Genomic DNA, 19,665 nt, shown 5'->3' on the forward strand with positions numbered 1-19,665 from the left:
CACTCAGGTCAACATGATGGACATGTCATTACTGCCTAATATTAATACCTTTAACAGGTATTTCTGCCATTGGCTTGTTTTCCATATAGCTCACATGTGAAACCATATCAGAGAGTTAAGTAGGTTGCTCTTTTCCCGTAGTGTAATACCACGCTAAGTGATCTAGTGGTCTAAGGTAGTTCGGATTTATACAGAGTGTATCTAAGTGACCAGCATGAATTTCTCCCATGTTTCAGCTCTTTCTGTAACTCTGTGTATGAACTATAGTTGTTTGCATAAGGGTCACTTTCTCCAGAATTGGAAACCAACAAAAAAATCCTCATGATTGGGAAGCCATATGTTATGACCAAACAGAGCTAAGGGCCTGCTACTTGTCATACTGACACAACTTTTTGTTTAGAATACAGAAATAACATAAATGAGGATGAGAAAGCTGTGTCAGGGTCAAATAATATTTTCAAACTCATTCAAAAAATTTTGTTAGGACAATTTTCCCATATTTTAACAAGAAATAGCCAGTGAGTGAAAGGAACTACTCACTATCTACTGTTAAAAAAGGAGAATATTTAATGTGACAGTACTTTTTTGCAATTTTGTTCAAAGTTCACTGCTCTGTTATCTTCGGTTACATAATTTCTGAAAATGAGCGAGTGAGAGAAAGAGAGGAGGAGGAGGAGGAGGAGGAGGAAGAAGAAGAAGTAGCAGTAAGTAAGTAGGTAAGTTGTTAAGATGGTTAAGTTGCAGGAACAATGGATTTAGGATTTTTTGCGTGTTTCCACTTCCAAAGCAAGTGGCCCTTGTGAAAACAATTCTACTACCTGCACTACATTACAGATGGTGCTGAAACCTGGTCAAGTTCATGCATCTCCTTTAGATACATTCTGCAATAATTTCATGAAACCTGAAGATGGTCGAAGTCGGGAATATCTTCTAGATGGGTCACTTGACTCAGAATGACTAATGTGTTATTAGTTCATTTGCGACTATACACCACAATGAACATTTCACTATGTGATGCTGCGATAAAAACCACTGTAAATTATTCCAACAGTGTGGATCCATTTGAAGTTTAGAAAGCAAGGATGAGGTACCGGCAAAAGTCAAGCTATGAGGCCCTGTCCCGAGTTGAACCATTATAACTCGGTTGATATGTGCTTTTTGGTCAGTTTAAACGAGGGAGAAGGGACCAAACTCCCTGCTCATTGGTCTCTTGTTCCCATTAAAACAATTACACAAGGGAAAGAATAAAACAATAAAACAAACGAGACGTACCGCACATTACTGGGGGGAGGGGGGAAACAACATGAACGACAGAAGGGCAACAATGGACAATGGACAAGAAAACCACAGAGAGATGCAAGACACAATTAGAAGGGATTAAAACAAGAGAGCAGACGACTGTGGCTGGCCGATCATGAGAATAAAAAATGATAAACCAGCCACTCGGCGACACATTAAAACCTCCGGCCTAAAAGCACTAGGCTAGAGAACACAGAGGGATGAGGGACATGCGCTAAAACTTAGATATATTGACATAAATCCACCCTCACATATAAAATGAAAAACTAAATCTGCCGATGAGGCGTTGTCGGTAAAAATTTACAGTAATGAGTCTGGTAGCTGAAGATATGTCACAGGGCAACCAAAGCATGACAGCACAACAGAATATGGGCCACTGTCAACCGAGCACCGCACCGACACCGAGGGGGGTCTTCACAGTGCATGACACAGCCGTGGGTCACCCAAGTACGGGCAATGCGGAGCTGGCAGAGAGCCACAGAGTCCCGGCGAGAGGCCCGCATGGAGGTTTTCCACACATTCATAGTCTCCTTAATGGCACACAGTTTGTTCAATTTGTTATGTGGACTGAGGTTATGCCATTCCATTTCCCAAAGCTGAAAAACCTTGTGCAGTAATATTGAACGCGGCTCAGTTTCAGAGATGCCAATCTCCAAAAGCGGTTTCTGCATAGCTAGTTTGCCCAGCCTGTCAGCAGCTCATTGCCTGGAATGCTGTGTCCTGGGGTCCAGACAAACACCACTGAACGACTGGGCCGTTCCAGGCATAGACGGACTCCTGGACGGTTGCTACCAAAGGATGGCACAGGTAGCACTGGTCAATAGCTTGTAGGCTGCTCAAGGAGTCACTACAGATAAGAAATGACTTTCCAGAGCATGAACGGATGTATTCAAGAGCACAAGATATAGCCACCAGCTCTGCAGTGAAAACACTGTAGCCATCTGGCAAGGAGTGCTGTTCAATATAACCTCTGTGAACTTAGGTGAAGCTTGTGTGACCATCAGCCACTGAGCCATTGGTGTAAACAACTTCAGAGCCCCAGGACACGTCAAGAATCGAGAGAAAGCGACAACGGAGAGCCACGGGAGGAAATGAGTCCTTAGGGCAATGTGAAAGGCCCAGACGAAGGTGTGGCTGAGGTATACACCATGGAGGCATATGCGAATGGACCCCGAGGGGAGGTGGTAAAGGGAAGTAATCTACTTCACACAGAAGGCATCGGGTGCGAATTGCGATCGTAAGCACTGACCTGGGCTGCCAATGTGGGAGATTAACCGCCGTGGTTGGAAAAAGGAGACGGTAACTGGAATGCTCAGGAGAGCTACGAATGTGCGTGATGTAACTGGCGAGCAGTTGTGCACGCCTAACCTGCAATGGAAGGACTCCAGCCTCCACCAGTACGCTCTACATCGGACTCGTCCTAGAAGTTCCCGTCGCTAGTCAAACTCCACAGTGGCGCACTGGGTGTAGCAACCACAACGTTGAGAGTGCCACTGAACCATAAACCAGACTCCCGTAGTCAAGTCGGCACTGAAGGGCTCTGTAGAGTTGCAGCAGTGTAGAGCTATCTGCAGCCCAGTTGGAGTTGCTCAGGCAGCGGAGGTCATTGAGGTGCTGCCAGCACTTATACTTAACCTGACGAAGGTGAGGAAGCGGAGGCCCAAGCACAGTGCGCAGCAAAGTGCTCGGCAAGTGCACTTGTATCGGTAGATAACAGTCCATTTACATGAATGCCAGGGAGACATGTCAGTATCTGATATCCAAAGACATGTCTGATCTTCATCCAGACTTATGAAGGCGACATATGGTACCCAATGGTTGAGACGTACCTCTCCCAACACTCTTGTTTCCATCTTTTTATAAGTTGGCGAACAGGGCGTGGAGCCTTTTAAAAGCTATTACGTGCTCCAGGGAAGGGTGCCGTTATGCCACTGTAGAGCCCGCCTATGCTCTTTAATAGCCTCAGCGATTTCCGGCAACCACCAAGGTACTGTCTTCGACGCGGGCACCATAACAAACTAGGGATCGCCTTTTCCGCTGCAGAAATGATCATTCTAGTGACCCGTTCAATGACCACATGGATGTTACCATGTGGGGGAGATTCAACAATGACGGCAGAAGTGAAAGTTTCCCAGTCTGCCTTGTTTAAAGCCCATCTGGGTAGGCATCCAGGGGAATGACGTCAGTGGAGTGACAGGAAGGTGTAGAAGTGGTCACTACCACACAAGTCATCTTGCGCTCTCCAGTGGACATATGGGACAAGTCCTGAACTGCAAAGTGTTAAATCAATGGTCCAGTTAGCACTATGAGCCACACTGAAATGTATGGGGGGCCCCAGTATTTACGAGGCAGAGGTTGAGTTGAGACGGTAAATTTTCGACATCTCTATACCGTGGCCAGTAAGCATGGTGCTACCCCACAAGGGGTTATGAGCATTAAAATCTCCCACACATAGGAAAGGTTTAGGGAGCTAAAGAATCAGTGCAGCCAGTATGTTCAGAGGTACTGCACCATCTGGGAGAAGATACATTGCAGACAGTTATTTCCTGTGTCGTCCTTATCCTGACAGCCACAGCTTCACAAGGAGTTTGAAGGGGCACAGGTTCACCACATACTGAGTTCAGGACATAAACACAAACTCCACGTGACTCACTATTATATTCACTACGGTTCTTGTAATATCCCCTATCGCCACAGAGGGCAGGGGTCTGCATCGCCAGGAACCAGGTTTCCTGGAGGGCAATGCAGAAAGCAGATGTCATACCAGAAACAGTTGTCGTAGCTCAGCCAGGTGGTGGAAAAAACCGCAGCAATACCACTGGAGGATGACATCATCGTGAGGCTGGGAAGGCATGAAGCAATAAAGGAGGCAGTTTACACCTCAGGGTCATCTGCTGCCACCGACTGAGTACCAGAGCATTCTATATCCATTGTGTCCGAGGGTCCGGCAAGATCTAGGCCCTCAGTGAACACCAGAACATCCACCTCATCCTCAGATGCAGAGCTTGTAAGTAGTGGTGGTATGGGTGCTACTGCAATTTCCTTGTTCTTGGGGGGTCTTCCTTCTTAGATTTCTCTCGCGGCTCCTTGGGTTACTCTGAATGGGAGGGCTTCACTTATTCAGTCTTCTGGACTGAGGACTATCTTAAAGCCCTACAACCAGCTGCTTTTGGGCACTTCATCCACCGGCAGGTGTCCTCTTTCCCTCTGGTAGGAAACTGGGAAGGAAGGGACACAAGTGACCCCTTCCTAGTGAGAGTAACCAAAGAAGACACACACTTCTCTGGCTGAGAAGTGGGGACTGATGTTCCCAATGGTTGGAGGGGCACTGCTACTGAAGTAGGTGGTGCGGGAGCAACAGGTATAGGAGTGCCCCCCACCATCAAAGGGGTGGGCGTAGTCTTGTGGCCCAGAGGGCCAACTGTCAATGGCAGAATGGATGGAGCTGGAACCGTTGTTGTAGTGGCAGCATTGGACGATGTCATGCGCACAGTATGTTCAAATTTCCTCTTAGCTTCAGTGTATGTCAGTCGGTCCACGATTTTCCTTCCTTTCTGTAGAATCCTGCGGACCAGCGAACATGGGGAATGTTTCTTGTCACAGTTGACATAGATGAGAGGCGAGGCGCATGAAGTATTGGGATGTGATGGACGTCCACATGACACATGATGCTGGAATACATATGCCCGAACTTCCGGCACTTAAAGCACCGAATCCTGAGAGGGATATACGGCTTTACATCACAGTGGTATACCATCACCTAGACTGTCTCGAGTAATGTATCACCCTCGAAGGCCAAGATGAAGGCACCAGTGGCTGCCTGATTATCCTTTGGGCCCCTATGGACGCGCCGGATGAAATAAACACCTTGTCACTCTAAGTTGGCACGTAGCTCGTCATCTGAATGCAAAAGAAGGTCCTTGAGGAATATAATACCCTAGACCATGTTTAAGCTCTTATGGGGCGTGATGGAAACAGAAACATCCCCCAGCTTGTCACAGGCAAGTAATACCTGTTCTGGGCAGAGGATGATGTTTTTATCAAGACTGACCCAGATTGCGTTTTGGACAATCCCTCCATCTCCCCAATCTTGTCCTCTAAATTCTCCACAAAAAACTGAGGCTTCATCGACATGAAGGATCCCCCATCAGCTCTCATACGTACGAGGTACTGGGGCAAATAAGGTTTGCTACCATCCTTAGCCTGGTGTTCCTCCCATGGTGTGACCAGGGAGGGGAACAATTTGGTGTCATACCCCTTCGCATTAAAGTTAGACCTCGACTGCTTAGAGGTTGCTGGTGTGGGACCACCAGCAAGAGATGGCCTGTTGTCCGCCCTGATGCCGTCCACTCCGACCAAAGGCCCTCCCCACGGGCACCACCCAGCCTCAGCAAAGGCCACCTAGCAGGGTGGCCATTGCCAAGAGTCCCGATGCCCCAGGGAGACGGGCGTCTACTCCTTGGCATACATGGGGAGTTAAAGGTGTAGGCATCAGCAGTCAGGGGGCTACAACCAATAGGGTACACGGCAGCCCTACCACAACAGACTGGCTACCGTGCTGGATATGAGGTGCAAAGTAGTACATGGTCATCATATGTGTAGAAAACAACACTGCACAGAGGATGGAGGAAAACACACCCAGTAACGTGTCATTGCCCAACTGCTGGAGAATGAGCGGAATTGCAAAGCCACGACGATAACAAATGCTGAAGGTCTCAGTGCACAATGGACACTATGCTTCATGTAAAGTGCCCTTCCCCAATTGGCTCGTTCTTTGGAAGAATTCTGGGGAATGGAGGTCAAACACTAGCCCTACAGGGGACCCTCACAGAAGGCCAAACTGTTTCAGACTCCTCTTAGACACCTCTTACTGCAGGCATGAATACCTCAGGCCTATTCTAACCTCTGAACCCACAGGGGGATATGTGCACTGCCCATGAAAGGCAAGGCTCCAAGTTTGCGTCTCAATCCACACACGTTTAATCTGCCATGAAGCTTTCTGTGAAGACTCCATTTCTGGGTATAAAGATCAAATGAGTTCCTAAAATGAGGATTCTGATGACTTTTACAGTCTATGTTTCAGCAACAATACACAAATAACTCCTTTAAAAACTTATACTACACCTATTTAATAGTATCATTTCCCTGCACCAATATTAGTATGTAGCCTATAGAGCAACTGACATAAAAGACTTGTTTCAAAAAAGATTTTATACAGCAAAATTAAAATTAAATTATTATTGATGTGGCAAACACTACCCCTTCCCCTACCAAATACTCACTCCACGACTCATTTACTGGCACTGTCTCATCTTAGCACTCAGTCCACAGAAATTCAAAGCCTTTAGCAAATGGTGCAATTTTTTTCTTTTTTCCAATTCCCATCAACCTTTTTGACCAAACATAGACCGATCAAAACCAGTTCTGTATCACCTGCATATCTACAAACCTTTATGGGGTTGAGGGGAGAAGGGCGCAGAAGGGGGGTCAGAAAATGAAACAATATGCTTCATGAAGAAAAACCTCTATAATGAAATAAGAACATCTTCTGAAAGAATTTCAGAAAATGAAAGAACATGCTTCATGAGGAAAAACCTCTATTAGGAAATAAAAACTAAACAACAGCCAAAATTGAGAAAGTCACTTCAAAAGTGCACATTTCTGCACACCTAAGAAATCAAAAGCTACTACTTACCAGTATTAAAAATCACACTACTACACAAAATACATAGTAATATACTGCAGCAATCACTTTTGGATCATTAGAAGTTGCCTATTTGCAGCAGTATTTAATTTTTCTGCTTCAGTGATTAAAAAAATTATCTACTGAATGTTAAAGTTGTTTTGATCTCAACCACAACTCTATAAAGGTCTGCTCCCGTTCCTGTATTTCATTCCCATGATTAACAAAAAGTGACAGTTTTATACTTTATTTCAGTAACTGTACCAAGCAAAGAAACCACATACAATCAACTGGTGAAAGAATACAGCTATTTGTACACATAAGTATTCATAGCTTACCGATAAATTTGCCTTAAATGTGGGATTCTCACATTCTTGATTCTCCTTATGTTGTTGAAATTCTTCAATAAAATGAAAAACGTGGTGGCACGATCCACACACTAATACATCTAACTTTGAAATGTCATCCTGTGCCGCTGAAAGTGTCCAACAAAAAAATAATTACTAGCAAAACACTTTGACATGCTTAAAAAGAAAGATTCTCATTGTGGGACTGTATTTACAAAATGAGAAACAATTTTGTTTCTTGACATTGTGCCAACCATTCAAATAAACTGGACAATAACACAATTACACAAACAACTCAAATATGGCAGGACAATAATATCATCACGTCTCATTGAAATAAAACTGAAGTGATGGCCACAAAACAATTTGCTACACCATCCTATAACTGGTTCACTAATTGGGTATAGCTAATGTGTAGAATTTGAGAACGATGTTCATTGCCTCAGTAAAAAACAATGAATTAGGAAATTTCTTTATTTAATTCATTCTTACCTTTCTATTTCTCAATGTTGTCACACATTACACACTGACAATGAGATGGCAATTCACATTAACATCTCATTTCCTCCAGTTCTTAATATTTCTATAATTCACGGAATGTTCACTAACAGACAGGTTTCTTACAATGAAACACCCCTTTGAGGCACACCGCACTGTATCGTACAGTATTAGTGACTTACTTACACACTATGAGTGAGTTTTATAAAATCAATGTAATGACACTGTCAACAGATGAACATTAGCACAGCTGTTTATAATACCTAGATTCTAGAAGGACATGCTCACAAATTCACATCATCATCCCAAAATATAAGTTGAGTGATAAGACTCCAACACTAAAAGCAGAAAGAACACATGAAAATTCAATCTGCTTGAAAATGATATAAACTGCACAGGATAAAATTTATATTTTTTGTAATTTATGTTCAATATATGTTTGTAATATGTACCAAAATAATCATCAGAGGCTCGTCCATTATCTAATGCCCATATATTAAATTTATCTTGCGACTGTTCTTCTTATAACTAAATTTCAATTGGTCATTGCACTACACTACAGATTAGTATCAGTACGTTACCACAATCTTTATTTCGCATTAAAAATCACTGGCTTTGCTAACTTAAAACCACCCTTCAACCTGACCTGAATATTGAGTGTCCCAGTAACACTGTAGCACACAGTTTCTACTATTCTGAATTGAGTTATGAACACGTTTCTTAGGCTGTAAAAATTAATGAAATACACATTCTCATTACCCATAACCAAACAGAAAAATAATTACAAGTTATTAACTACTTCTTTTCCAAAGTTTAGGTTGACAATTCGTGAAATAACCGGTAGGAATTCCATCTGCATACAAGATAATGAATGTAGTTAACCTGAGATGCATTAAGCTAAGATTGTTACTTGCGAACAATTTATCTATCTTTAAACCAGTCTGAGACTTCATTTGAACTGTTAACAACAGAGCAATAGGGGCAGTATCTCTATCCCCCCCCCCCCTTCCACAAGAAACTCATTAGGCTACACCTTGACAACAGGTCTAGAAATGACATTATCAATACTATTATAAAGTATGCTGCAGCTTTGCAGTAATATGTAATTATTTAATGTGTGACTCAACCACACAGCAAACAGTGCACGAAATCTGGGTGAAAGAAAGGATAAAGTGCAAATGTTTGGCCGCCCACAGCATAAGAGAACTCAATCAAGAATTTAATACATAATGTTTCTTGATTAATATAGGCCTACATGATGAAAGAATATTGTTGCTACGAGAAATTGCTAATAGGGCAATAATAAAGTACTGTTAAATTTTGTTCAAAGAATATCTATAAATGCAACGATATCCATAAAGAATCATGACCACTAAGGGAGCCAGATAATAAATATGAGAGGAAGTATACATCACTAAAAGCATGTGCAATTAAAAAAAAAAGTTAAAAAATGAAAAGCAATGAAAATGGAAGTATCTGTTACTATAGACCGCATTATTTTACGGATGGAATGGGTATAATTATAACAACAGTAATGATTACTTTCAATATTAACATTACAACGATGTTTTGTGTGAATTTCTCAAATACATACACAAATTTGTTTTAACAACTATTAAATGTGACTTAAATATTGTAAATAGTACCGAGGAACTGACAGTACAATGTCGTCATTGGAAAATAATTTAAAGTAATTAAAATTCTTGAAACATCGTAAAAAATGGTACGTACCTCTTATAAGTTTCGGGTTTTTGTTTACTCCCGCCGGATCTCCTCCGTCCACTTCCATCTCATGTATATGTAGACACTAAATAGATCTTCAAAACTTACGCAATTCTGCAATGTATATTAAATTTCGTTACTTATGACGTTATTTAAATAATGGAGCACTGTCAGAGTGTAGCAAATATGTAACTACTACACAGTACACAACACCACCGACGTTTAAAATTGCCACTTCAAACACAGCATTTCCTGAAGAGAGATATATAAAGGCTCTGATGTATTTCAGTCACAAAAAGCTTTTCTCTCATAATGATAAACAGCAACACAAACAACAAAACAGTCACCATGTTTTCATCTTCTGTGAAACACACAAAGTTCTTTTCAAAATATTTCAAACCTTATTCGTACACACTATTGAAGATAGGAACATCACTGCCAATGCAACGCAGGGGAGACAAGATGGCAAAACGCAGTATAACGACCTCAAATTCTTCGAGCACAATTACACATCCAACTGAATATAAATTATCATTTATATGGAAAATCACTTACTACAATATCGCCACAAACGGTCAATCCAAGTTAATTATTTAAAATCGACAAACAATCCCCATTTTTAATTGAACATCACTTCGTATTCCTGAACATTTGATACTGCGATCGCGTCGCACCGACTGCAGCGCCATCGTATCGTTTGGCGGGAAGCAATTTAGACGGCGATTTTGGGCAAATTATTAATTTAGCAGCCATATTATAAGAAGTCAAAGGTAGTTAGTGTAAAAAGTCATTCTATCAAACACCACAATTAAGCCCTGGTGACATAATCACGAAAGAAAGACGATGATCTAATATATCGATTGTTAAATTTCTTGTTGTTCGAGTCAAGAGCTTCGCGTGGCCAGACGCTAGATAGAGCCACACCAACCATCTTGCATCGTGCCAAATAGTCCCGAGTCCGTGTTCAGGGATTTGTTGAGGCGGTGCTGTAAAGCATTTGTAACAAAACGTGAAGTTCATTATGAAAATTCCAATTATGCGTTAGGTTTACTGTATAATATTATGGAACATAAAATAAAAAATTCCTGAAACTCTAATTCCCCGTGCCAAGGTATTTTTTTAAAATGTTTGTGCCACAATATCACGTATTAAGCTTTTGAGAGACAGTGATACAAAGCACACGTCCAATTGAATTATAAGCTACTCATACTACCTATTGGAAGAAATGCTAACACAATATATACCTTCTGTCACCTATCGTGTCAACACAATAATGATCAATGTGCAATTCACTAGTACGTTATGCTCTCAAGTTATAAAATAACATCCGTTAAAAATCTTTATTACTAGGAAAACAATGTAAATATTGGGTTGTGAAAGTCATACTAAGGGGTAACTGCATAAGTTACTACCAGTAAGGTGAAAGACAAAATTATATAAATCTTGAATATTGTATTGCAAACTTACGGCCTTATAGTGCAATACCAGTTATTTCCGAAATGCGTCGGTTCAGTCACTTCTGAGGGACACTTGCGATATGACATTAATAGCACTTCTGCAACTTACAAACATTGCTCGAAGCAAAGCGAGCCGCCCTGAGGTTCGATATGCGCTTTGTGTTCTTTTCCGCCAAAGTGGCTATGCTCAGTACATATTGCGTTGTCGTCTTGGTTATTCATTGTTAGTGAGAAAGTGAAACTCCGCTGTAACCAAGAGGAAGAAATACATACGGTTGTTACCGAATCAGCGAGTGCAGATTATTTCGTGTGTAGTGATGCTTGTGTCTATGCTGCATCAACAGTTTCTCAGTGATTGGTCCACCGAAAGGAGTTAGATTTGGAACGCCAATACTAGTAAATCGTGAGATGGCTGAAGAAGAAGAAACCGGAAAGGAATATCGGTGGGAAACTGGATATGAAAAGACTTGGTAAAGTATATTGTTTTTCTTCCGTCGGCGACATAAGAAAAAGTCAAAATACCCAAAGTTGTTCAATTAGCGTTTGTTACTTTAATTGCATATCTTGTACTGTAGTTATCTAAGGAACTACATACAGAGCCATTGTAAGTTAAAAATACAAACAGTAAGTTCACACTTGGGACTCACTACCGTAGCTTCGGTTTTGTAAATTAAATATCAGTTTATCCATTTGTTGATATTTAGAATGCTGGAGAAGCTCAGAGTGGTTATTGTTTTCACGATACCTATAATTGTTGTGAGATTGACTTGATACGGATTTCGCCATACTGTTCCATTACTTTGGACGACAGTTTGGATATTCGTAACAGCCAGTGTGCAGCATTTCGTTTCTGCTTGCCAGTGTCAATGAAATATTCACACTATTGTTGTTCTGTGTAGCCTATATCATCGTTAATTGGGCTTATGGCTCAGAGTACACACACTCTGGCGTAGTTCTCTACACAAAAACAAAGTATTCACAGCAGGAGAACATACTATAAGGAAGAATATTTTGATGTACACTTCAGACTTCTTGTAGACAGCTATTTGAACAAGCAAGTTTACTGAGAATTGCCACGCAATGACATGTAATCTGCATGATTCTAATCAGAGAATTGCCATGCAATGACATGTACTCTGCTATGATCGTAACCAATCATCACATTCCGAAAACAATTGAGAGTCGTAAACACAATACTATTAGGGACATAAATGAAATTCATTGGATGAATAACTAAATTAAGTGAATGGGTTCATAAGTATCAGTTCACAAACTTAAACTATGCTTTAAAGGTAGTGTTGGCGTAATTTATAAATGCACTGATATAAATCATCATACCATATCTCATTACGGGTGTATAGTCACTGAGAAATGGTGATTATTTTAGGAACCTGTTGACACACTTCGTATGAAGCTATTTTGTATAAAAAAACAGTGTGAATATGTATAGAGTGTCACTGAGCAGCAGACATGCACCCCTAAAAGTAAACACAGCTACCAGACACATTCTTTTCCCACATTTAGAAAAGCACACACACATTCACAAATGCTCACCACACTTCGCCACTATTCTCCCCAGGTGCTGAGGCCCAACTGAAGTGAGTACTGGTCCCAGCCTAGGTGGATAATGGCAATATACAAAGGATGTAGGGTGGAGAAGGGGGGAGGTAGCAGAGAATGGGGGGGGGGGGGGGGCAGGTGCTGTAGAGCTGCCTGTAGGAATGTGCAGAGATGTGGTAGGACAAGATGATGGGCTGCTAGGTGCAACATCAGGAAAACTGAAGGGGGAGGGGGGCAGAGAAAGGGAAATAACTGTGCTGGTGCTGTAAGGTGGCAGAACAGTTGTTGTAGTGGGAGTGCGTGCAGGGAAGAGTATAGACACAGGTAGAGAACAGGAACTAGTGCAAGTTGAAGCCAGGGGTTTAGAGGAACTAAGGAACAGTTGCAAGGAGAGCGCCCACCTAATGGGTGCTTTCACAAATGGCCCTAACCTTGAGAGGTAGGAAGTCTGCGGCATGACTGGAGTACATGATAATGGGAGGATATACAGGACATATTGGCATCTCTAGTGGGATCAGTGTCGGTAAAAGAATATCAGTGACGGTTGCAGTGATTTGGCATGGCTGCTTTGTGTGTATGTGCTGCACCCAATCATGTAATGCGATTTTGTGTAAGTTACGTCTCTATGGCAATGCATCATTGTTGTCACAGTTCTATAGATGATTATTATTTTGCCTGGAGCCATTAGGGCTTCGCAAAACCATTGCCAGCTGCCAGGGATTTTCTTTCACTGGCTCTACTATAAGTATGTCCTCCTTTAAAGGGATGTGAGCCATTAAGCAGGAGGTTGGTAGCAGAGACAGAATATGAAGACAGTGATATTGCTTAGGTTGGATGGTTGGCACAATACCACTATGGGTTGTTGGGCATTCTGTAATGTGTCCAATTCCACCCATCCGCTTTAACCCATGATATCATTGACATTGCAGAAACCGCTAATTTCAGCTTTTCCAATATATGGTGACTATGATGTCACTACATACACACGCCAACAAATGCAAAAAAAACATATATAAATGACACAGTAACGTCTCACTCCAAAACTAAAATTAAACTAAAGGGACAACTGTGGGAAATTGGGGGTTTAGGGTGGGGACAAGCTAAATATACAACAATAAAAAAAAAACACGCAATTTCAAAACGAACAATGCCACCAAAAAAATCAAAATTTCAGCATTCCGCTACACCAACAGAAACCACAGAAATCGGACGTTTCCTTAGATCTGTATAGCTCATCTGAGCTGTGGAATTAGACATTTACCTTGATCTATATACCTCAACTGCAGCTGTTGATACCAAAAAACCAACATCTGCAACTACAAAAAATGGAATTGAATATTTTCCCTTGGCCTATATAGTTCACCCGCAATTGTCAATACCAAAAGCCAACACCAACTACGAAAAGTTGAACCAAAACCCTAACCCCTCAACAACCCACATATCGGACATCACATCGGTTGAAACACTCTCAACCCACTCTAATGCACAAAAAATCATAATTGCTGTAGAATAAATATAAAACAAAAATTACTTACCAACAGCAGCATCCGGCAATATGATCTAGAATGGCCACCACACACACACACACACACACACACACACACACTTAAAAAACACTATCCACAACTACCACCCGTAAACCAACACCAAACCAACCAACAACCATCAGCTATGTTACAACTGTCACAACCAAACCTCAAATGAACCGAATACAAAGTGTTACACTCAGCACATACACTGTGTGGGGGCACCATCAAATGCAACAACATGTCATCTGCAAACACAAGCAGCTCAAAAACTCTGTGCCTTACTGACGTCACACACCACAACACCATTATGTCACAGGTCAAAGCGGGTGAGTGTAATTGGATGTTTCCGTTGACCTGGTTGTTGTTATACCACTCTGAATTTTTCAGTGCTTGATTGTGGATCGATTTCTGCTCATCACATAGAGGAGGCGTTGAACAGCAGATAGGCATATTTAAAAGTAGGCTGTTGTATGTTTCTTAGCTTAGCAGTGGTGAAAGACAGGCACCATACAAAAGTTTCCAGTTTTGATTATGCCACAGACAACTGTGGAAAATGCTTATTTGCCTGTGGCTTCAGTCTGCGGACTAGATTTCATCTTGTTATATCTCTGCAAAATCTATGTGTAGAATGACTTTCCATCCCTAAATTTCTCCTTTTGTGTCTCAAAATGTTTAGCCTGTTTTCTCTCTCTCTCTCTCAATACAAAATGACTGACTTTAAATAAAGATAACTGTTTCTGAATCTCAAAGTTTCCAATGGAACTCTGTGTTTTCACTGCTTACGATGCCCACCAACTTGCTTTCAACTGATGTTTTGTCAGCATTATAGTCTTCAGGTCTTACTTTTTAACTCATTATTTGCTCTGACTATGGAAAGTACTGGTTGAAATATTAACAGTTATGAAAAGGATAGATTGCTGCTCACCTAAAGATGATATGTTGAACTGCAGGCAGGGTCAATGAAAAGACAGTTACACAGCAAAACGCATGTGAATATGTGCAAGTCTTCCTTTCTTGTCTGAAGAAGGGCTTGAGCGAAAGTTGAGTGTGTAACAGCCTTTTCATTGTGCCTGTCTGCAGCTCAACTTGGCATCTTTACGATGTGTAGGCTAGCAATTTATCCTTTTCATAGTTGGTGACATTATTTGCTCATTTATTCCACTGCCCTATCATGCTGTTCATCTTCAGTAGAGCAACACATATTATTTACTACTTCTCTAACATTTGTTGAAAAATTCACACTGTAGCAGCCAGTAGACCTTACAAAGAAATTAGTATTGTCATGATGTCAGCATACATTGTGTGGCATAACTGAGGATACAAGGATTTGCAGTGGACAGAGTTAATAAATTTTAAATTGTATTTGTTTCATTGTGGATTTTCAGACTGAAATTCACCTTATGCCTCTTGTCATAATCATGTGAAACTTTTGCAGTGTCATCCTCATCCCTGTTTGTGATTCCTTAACTGACTGTGTTGTTCGTCCCATATGACATCGGTACCAATGAAGGTGACAGTAGAATCTACAGTTCTCAGTCCCAGTGCATATTCTCACTTACTAATGATAAATCCAGTATTGCGTCAAAGAGAACCTGATACAATTTGCTTATACTGTGTCAACAGTGACCTCAGTTTATTTTCTACATAATTGCTGCTGATGTTAGCAGAACAATGATTTTCTGATTAGAGTCATCTTTAATGTGAAATTTTTATAGTTAACACTTCACATGTTCTAGAGGCACTTCTCTACTTACAAAAAGTGATAAGTTCAGACATCTTATTGTCTTGTCCCCTTCATTGTTAGGCAAAACAATGTCTACTCTCTACTACACAATGTGTGACAAAACCTGAAAGAGTAGTGTCATACAAAATAATGTTTCCTTTTACCTGTTTATTTACACAGCCACAGATTGTGGTTTTTGTGTTTGCAGCATGTTGTAAACTTTGATAGTCCAGCAACAACTACAAAAAAAATGTTTCAAGGTTTGTTGCAAAACATGTTCCAAATGCAGTGTAAGCACAGCTTTGTGTACTCATTTCAAGATGCTATCCAATACATTCAACTGATCTTCCACACCCTTTACTGTGTGTGACAGAAATACAGTATTGGTGGCAAACCTTACAGTTTTTATTTACTTATTTTTTCCTTTACTAAATTTCTCTTTTGTTTTTTGTAGTGTTATTTTTTTACACATCTTCTACTAGGCCTTGTCTCTACATTCTTTTGCAAATAAATTGTGTTAGTGTTTTGCAACCGAGTTATTGAACCGATAGTTTTGTAATATATACATTTGTCAGCCCCCGCCCTCCTGAAATGTGAGGGTGTTTCACCTGTCTCATGTAGGTTACATACCAAGTGGAATAATGTGATGATGGGTGGTTCTCCCAAAGATCTCAGTAATGCTAATGCTGAAGTAATATTGTCTTTCTAGATGCTTTGTTTTGATATAGTCATATAGGCCTTCCAGTACTTTGTCAAATTCTTCACACTGGTTAATCACATCTGTGTGATTTTCATCTACTTCCTCTTTCTTGTTCCTGATATTATTTTCAAGTTAATTTCAGTTGCAAATTAGTAACGAGTGAATGCTCGTCAAATTTTTAACAGGAATATAATAATTCTGTGATGACAGTGATGGAAGGGTTGGGTTGGGTCATTTGAGGAAGGAGATCGGACAGCAAGGTCATCGGTCTCATCGGATTAGGGAGGACGAGGAAGGAAGTTGGCCGTGCCCTTTGAAAGGAACTATCCCGGCATTTGCCTGGAACGATTTAGGGAAATCATGGAAAACCTAAATCAGGATGCCGGACGCGGGATTGAACCGTTGTCCTCCCGAATGTGAGTCCAGAGTGATGGAAGGGGGCCAGGTGATGTTACCAGTGCGTGTCAATGTGTGCAGCCAGTCACACTTGACAAGGCTCTGCAGATAACAACAATACAAGCAATACACACCAAGGATGTGGCACTCTAGAAAGAACTACATTTGGCTGTTGGCTGTACCACAGCACACAACTTATTGAATATTTGACCCTGTAACTAGACTCTACAGTTGCCTGTGTGGTAAGCATGTGAATGCAAGTGTATTAATTTAGCTACTTGGGAAATACAATAACAAATGACAACAGAAGAATAATGAATATTAAAAAAATTGCAAGACTTAACAAGCCCTCAGAAATAAGAGCATGTATTAACAAACAACCATCTTGGTATAGAAACCAGAAAGAAATGAAGTTTATTTATTTGGAGCATTTTAGGCTATGATTGTGAAGATTGGATGCTGGAAAAACAAGAAACAAAAAAATTAAAAGCGTTGGAGATAGGGATTGGAGAAGAACCATAAAAATGTCATGAGCTGAAATAAAATGTAATGACCAAATACTAAAAGAAATTAAAGAGAAAAGAGCACTGATTAACATGATGCAGAAACAAAAAATTAATTGATTAGGTGCCTAACTTGGCATAACGGCTTCATAAAAATCATCTTAGTAGGAAAAAACCCAGTAAAAAATCGAGGCACTTCCAAAATAGCCATATTACCAGTGGAATGAACTACACACCAATTTTTTATTTTTTTTATATATTATTATTAATGTTTTATGATTTGGAAAGTCACAGAACGCTATCTTTTCTATTGTATTACCAGATCCTACTGATGTAATTATAAACAGTATCTTTTCTGCTGCTGCTTCTGTATTATTTAAAATTTACTGCTAAAAATGTAAAAAATTGCATTTTTACAAGTTTTTACAAATTATTTACTCGAAAATCCCCTACCAAAAACTTTTAAGAATTACACAAAATATTGTTTGGTTAATATGCTAGTAGTCAGTGGAAACACAGTGGGCAGTATTTTTGTGTGTAAAATGTTAAAAAATTTTCATTGTTTTCCATATAGCCTATCGCATAATTGAATTTCTATTGTAAAATATGCATCTTGGCAACATCGTTTCCAGTGCTCTTCTGTTCATAACGAATGAGTGAGAATTTGAACATAAATGATTCTGCATTGAGTTTTGTGTTTGGTTTGAACTTTTTGTTAGATACAGTGCCAGTGAGTAAATACAGTAGTGAAAGAGTGAGGCGTATGCACTATGAAAAAAGACACAAGCAGGTGGTGTTTAAGAAAGTGAAAAACACTTAACAGTTGTTGAAAATCTGTCAGAGGTACTGCAAAAATATCTTGGTCCTCAAGTAACGGTATTAGCATCACATCCATTGTGCAGGAATTGCTACACTCACTACAAGAAGAAATTGTTTCTGCATTAACAGTCTATAAAGCCTTTTTTATAGAATGGTTCTTTGCCTCAAAAGGCTTCCAACAGGATCTCTGTAGAAATTCATACTCGACCAAAAGTATTGCTTTGTGATGAAAGCATATTTGTGCATTTTCAGTAAGACATACTTCACTTCTTTGGTTTAGTAATTCTTGTTTTTCTATTGAAAATATTTGATACATTTGAAGCCTTGTTGATGTTTATGTGTTTTCAGATGACATGCAGAATTATCTGCAAGGCCAATGCTACGTGGCACTGACAAGTCTTTCATATTCATTAAACTACAATTCAGTTTCTGCTACCAGTTGCTGTTGGTTTCAATAATTGATAATGTAGAAGTTCTATATATTTCCAACTGGAAAAAATTAAACAGTCATATATATTAAAACTTTTGTAGAGAATTTTGGAACAGAACAGAAAAAAATTTAAGTGACCAGATAAACATTTCTAAAAAGTCAAACACCTTGAAATAATTTGTACTTACAGAAATATATGTTTATGTAGTAATGACAACAGACTTCATGTCATTAAAAAAAAAAGCTCACATTGAATCTGAACATTCTTCACTACACAACAGTGTGCTTCAGTATCATTGTTGTAGCCGGTTTCTAAACTCCATTGTTACCACTAAACGTGTCTGTCTCAAAAATAAAAACAACCTCTTCTGATCAAAGTAAGTGACCTCTTTCCAATGGTGCCAATAAAAATCAGATTTGAGTGATCCCTTTTGAGATATGACCTCTTGAAAATGACCCAAAATTGACTAATTAAATTTTTTAGTAGACTTTGAACTTGCGTAACTCATTTATTATTTGAGCAATCTAGGTGACACTTGGAAGAGCGTTTTGACATGCTGACAGGCTGCTGAGGAGTTGAGAATCACCTCCCAGAAAGTTATTTTTTCAGTAGATACAAGCCCAATAAAGTATAGTCAAAGTTTGTTACCACAAGAATTATGAACCACTTTGATAGCACTTTATGATGAATTTACTATAATTTGACCTTTAGTTCTACAATTGAACTGTTATACCTGAAAAATTGAACAAAATCACAAAGTTTCGGCATGATAGGTCCTGAGCAATAGTAAAACAAAGTTGATGATTTATTCCTTAAAGTCATGATGTCAAAAAACTAGCCTTTGCCAAAAGATGGCTAGCGGCCCAACTATACTACTTACAGAGCTGTAATTTGGCAGTGCATCATGTAATTTTACATCTGTAAAAATTTCATTGGTATTGGAGAGGGTCAAGTGGGGGCCCTTCGGCCACTTGACATGGAACAACGTTATGAGATGG

General features: G+C 40.0%; 2 protein-coding genes across 4 annotated transcripts in view; one reads left to right on the forward strand and one right to left on the reverse strand.

The window, feature by feature from the left end:
* The window catches only part of LOC126473889 (uncharacterized), a 115,244-nt gene extending 104,974 nt beyond the window's left edge, over positions 1-10,270 (reverse strand). Inside the window, exons 1-3 of one of the 3 annotated variants that reach the window (XM_050101228.1) lie at positions 10,105-10,268; positions 9,559-9,663; positions 7,321-7,457 (exon numbers count right to left, since the gene is read on the reverse strand). In XM_050101228.1, coding sequence (XP_049957185.1) covers positions 7,321-7,457; positions 9,559-9,616 — 195 coding nt within the window. In that variant the 5' untranslated portion in view covers positions 9,617-9,663; positions 10,105-10,268. Of the gene's footprint in view, positions 1-7,320; positions 7,458-9,558 lie in introns of all 3 variants that reach the window. The other 2 variants (XM_050101229.1, XM_050101227.1) reach the window with 2 other exon arrangements.
* Positions 10,271-10,951: 681 nt separating this feature from the next.
* Positions 10,952-19,665, forward strand: part of LOC126473891 (general transcription factor IIH subunit 2) — a 104,123-nt gene continuing 95,409 nt past the window's right edge. The window contains exon 1 of the mRNA XM_050101230.1: positions 10,952-11,476. Within this exon, the coding sequence (XP_049957187.1) occupies positions 11,415-11,476 (62 nt within the window). The 5' untranslated portion in view covers positions 10,952-11,414. The remainder of the gene's footprint in view (positions 11,477-19,665) is intronic.

Source organism: Schistocerca serialis, chromosome 4, assembly GCF_023864345.2.
Source record: "Schistocerca serialis cubense isolate TAMUIC-IGC-003099 chromosome 4, iqSchSeri2.2, whole genome shotgun sequence".
NCBI lineage: Eukaryota > Metazoa > Arthropoda > Insecta > Orthoptera > Acrididae > Schistocerca > Schistocerca serialis.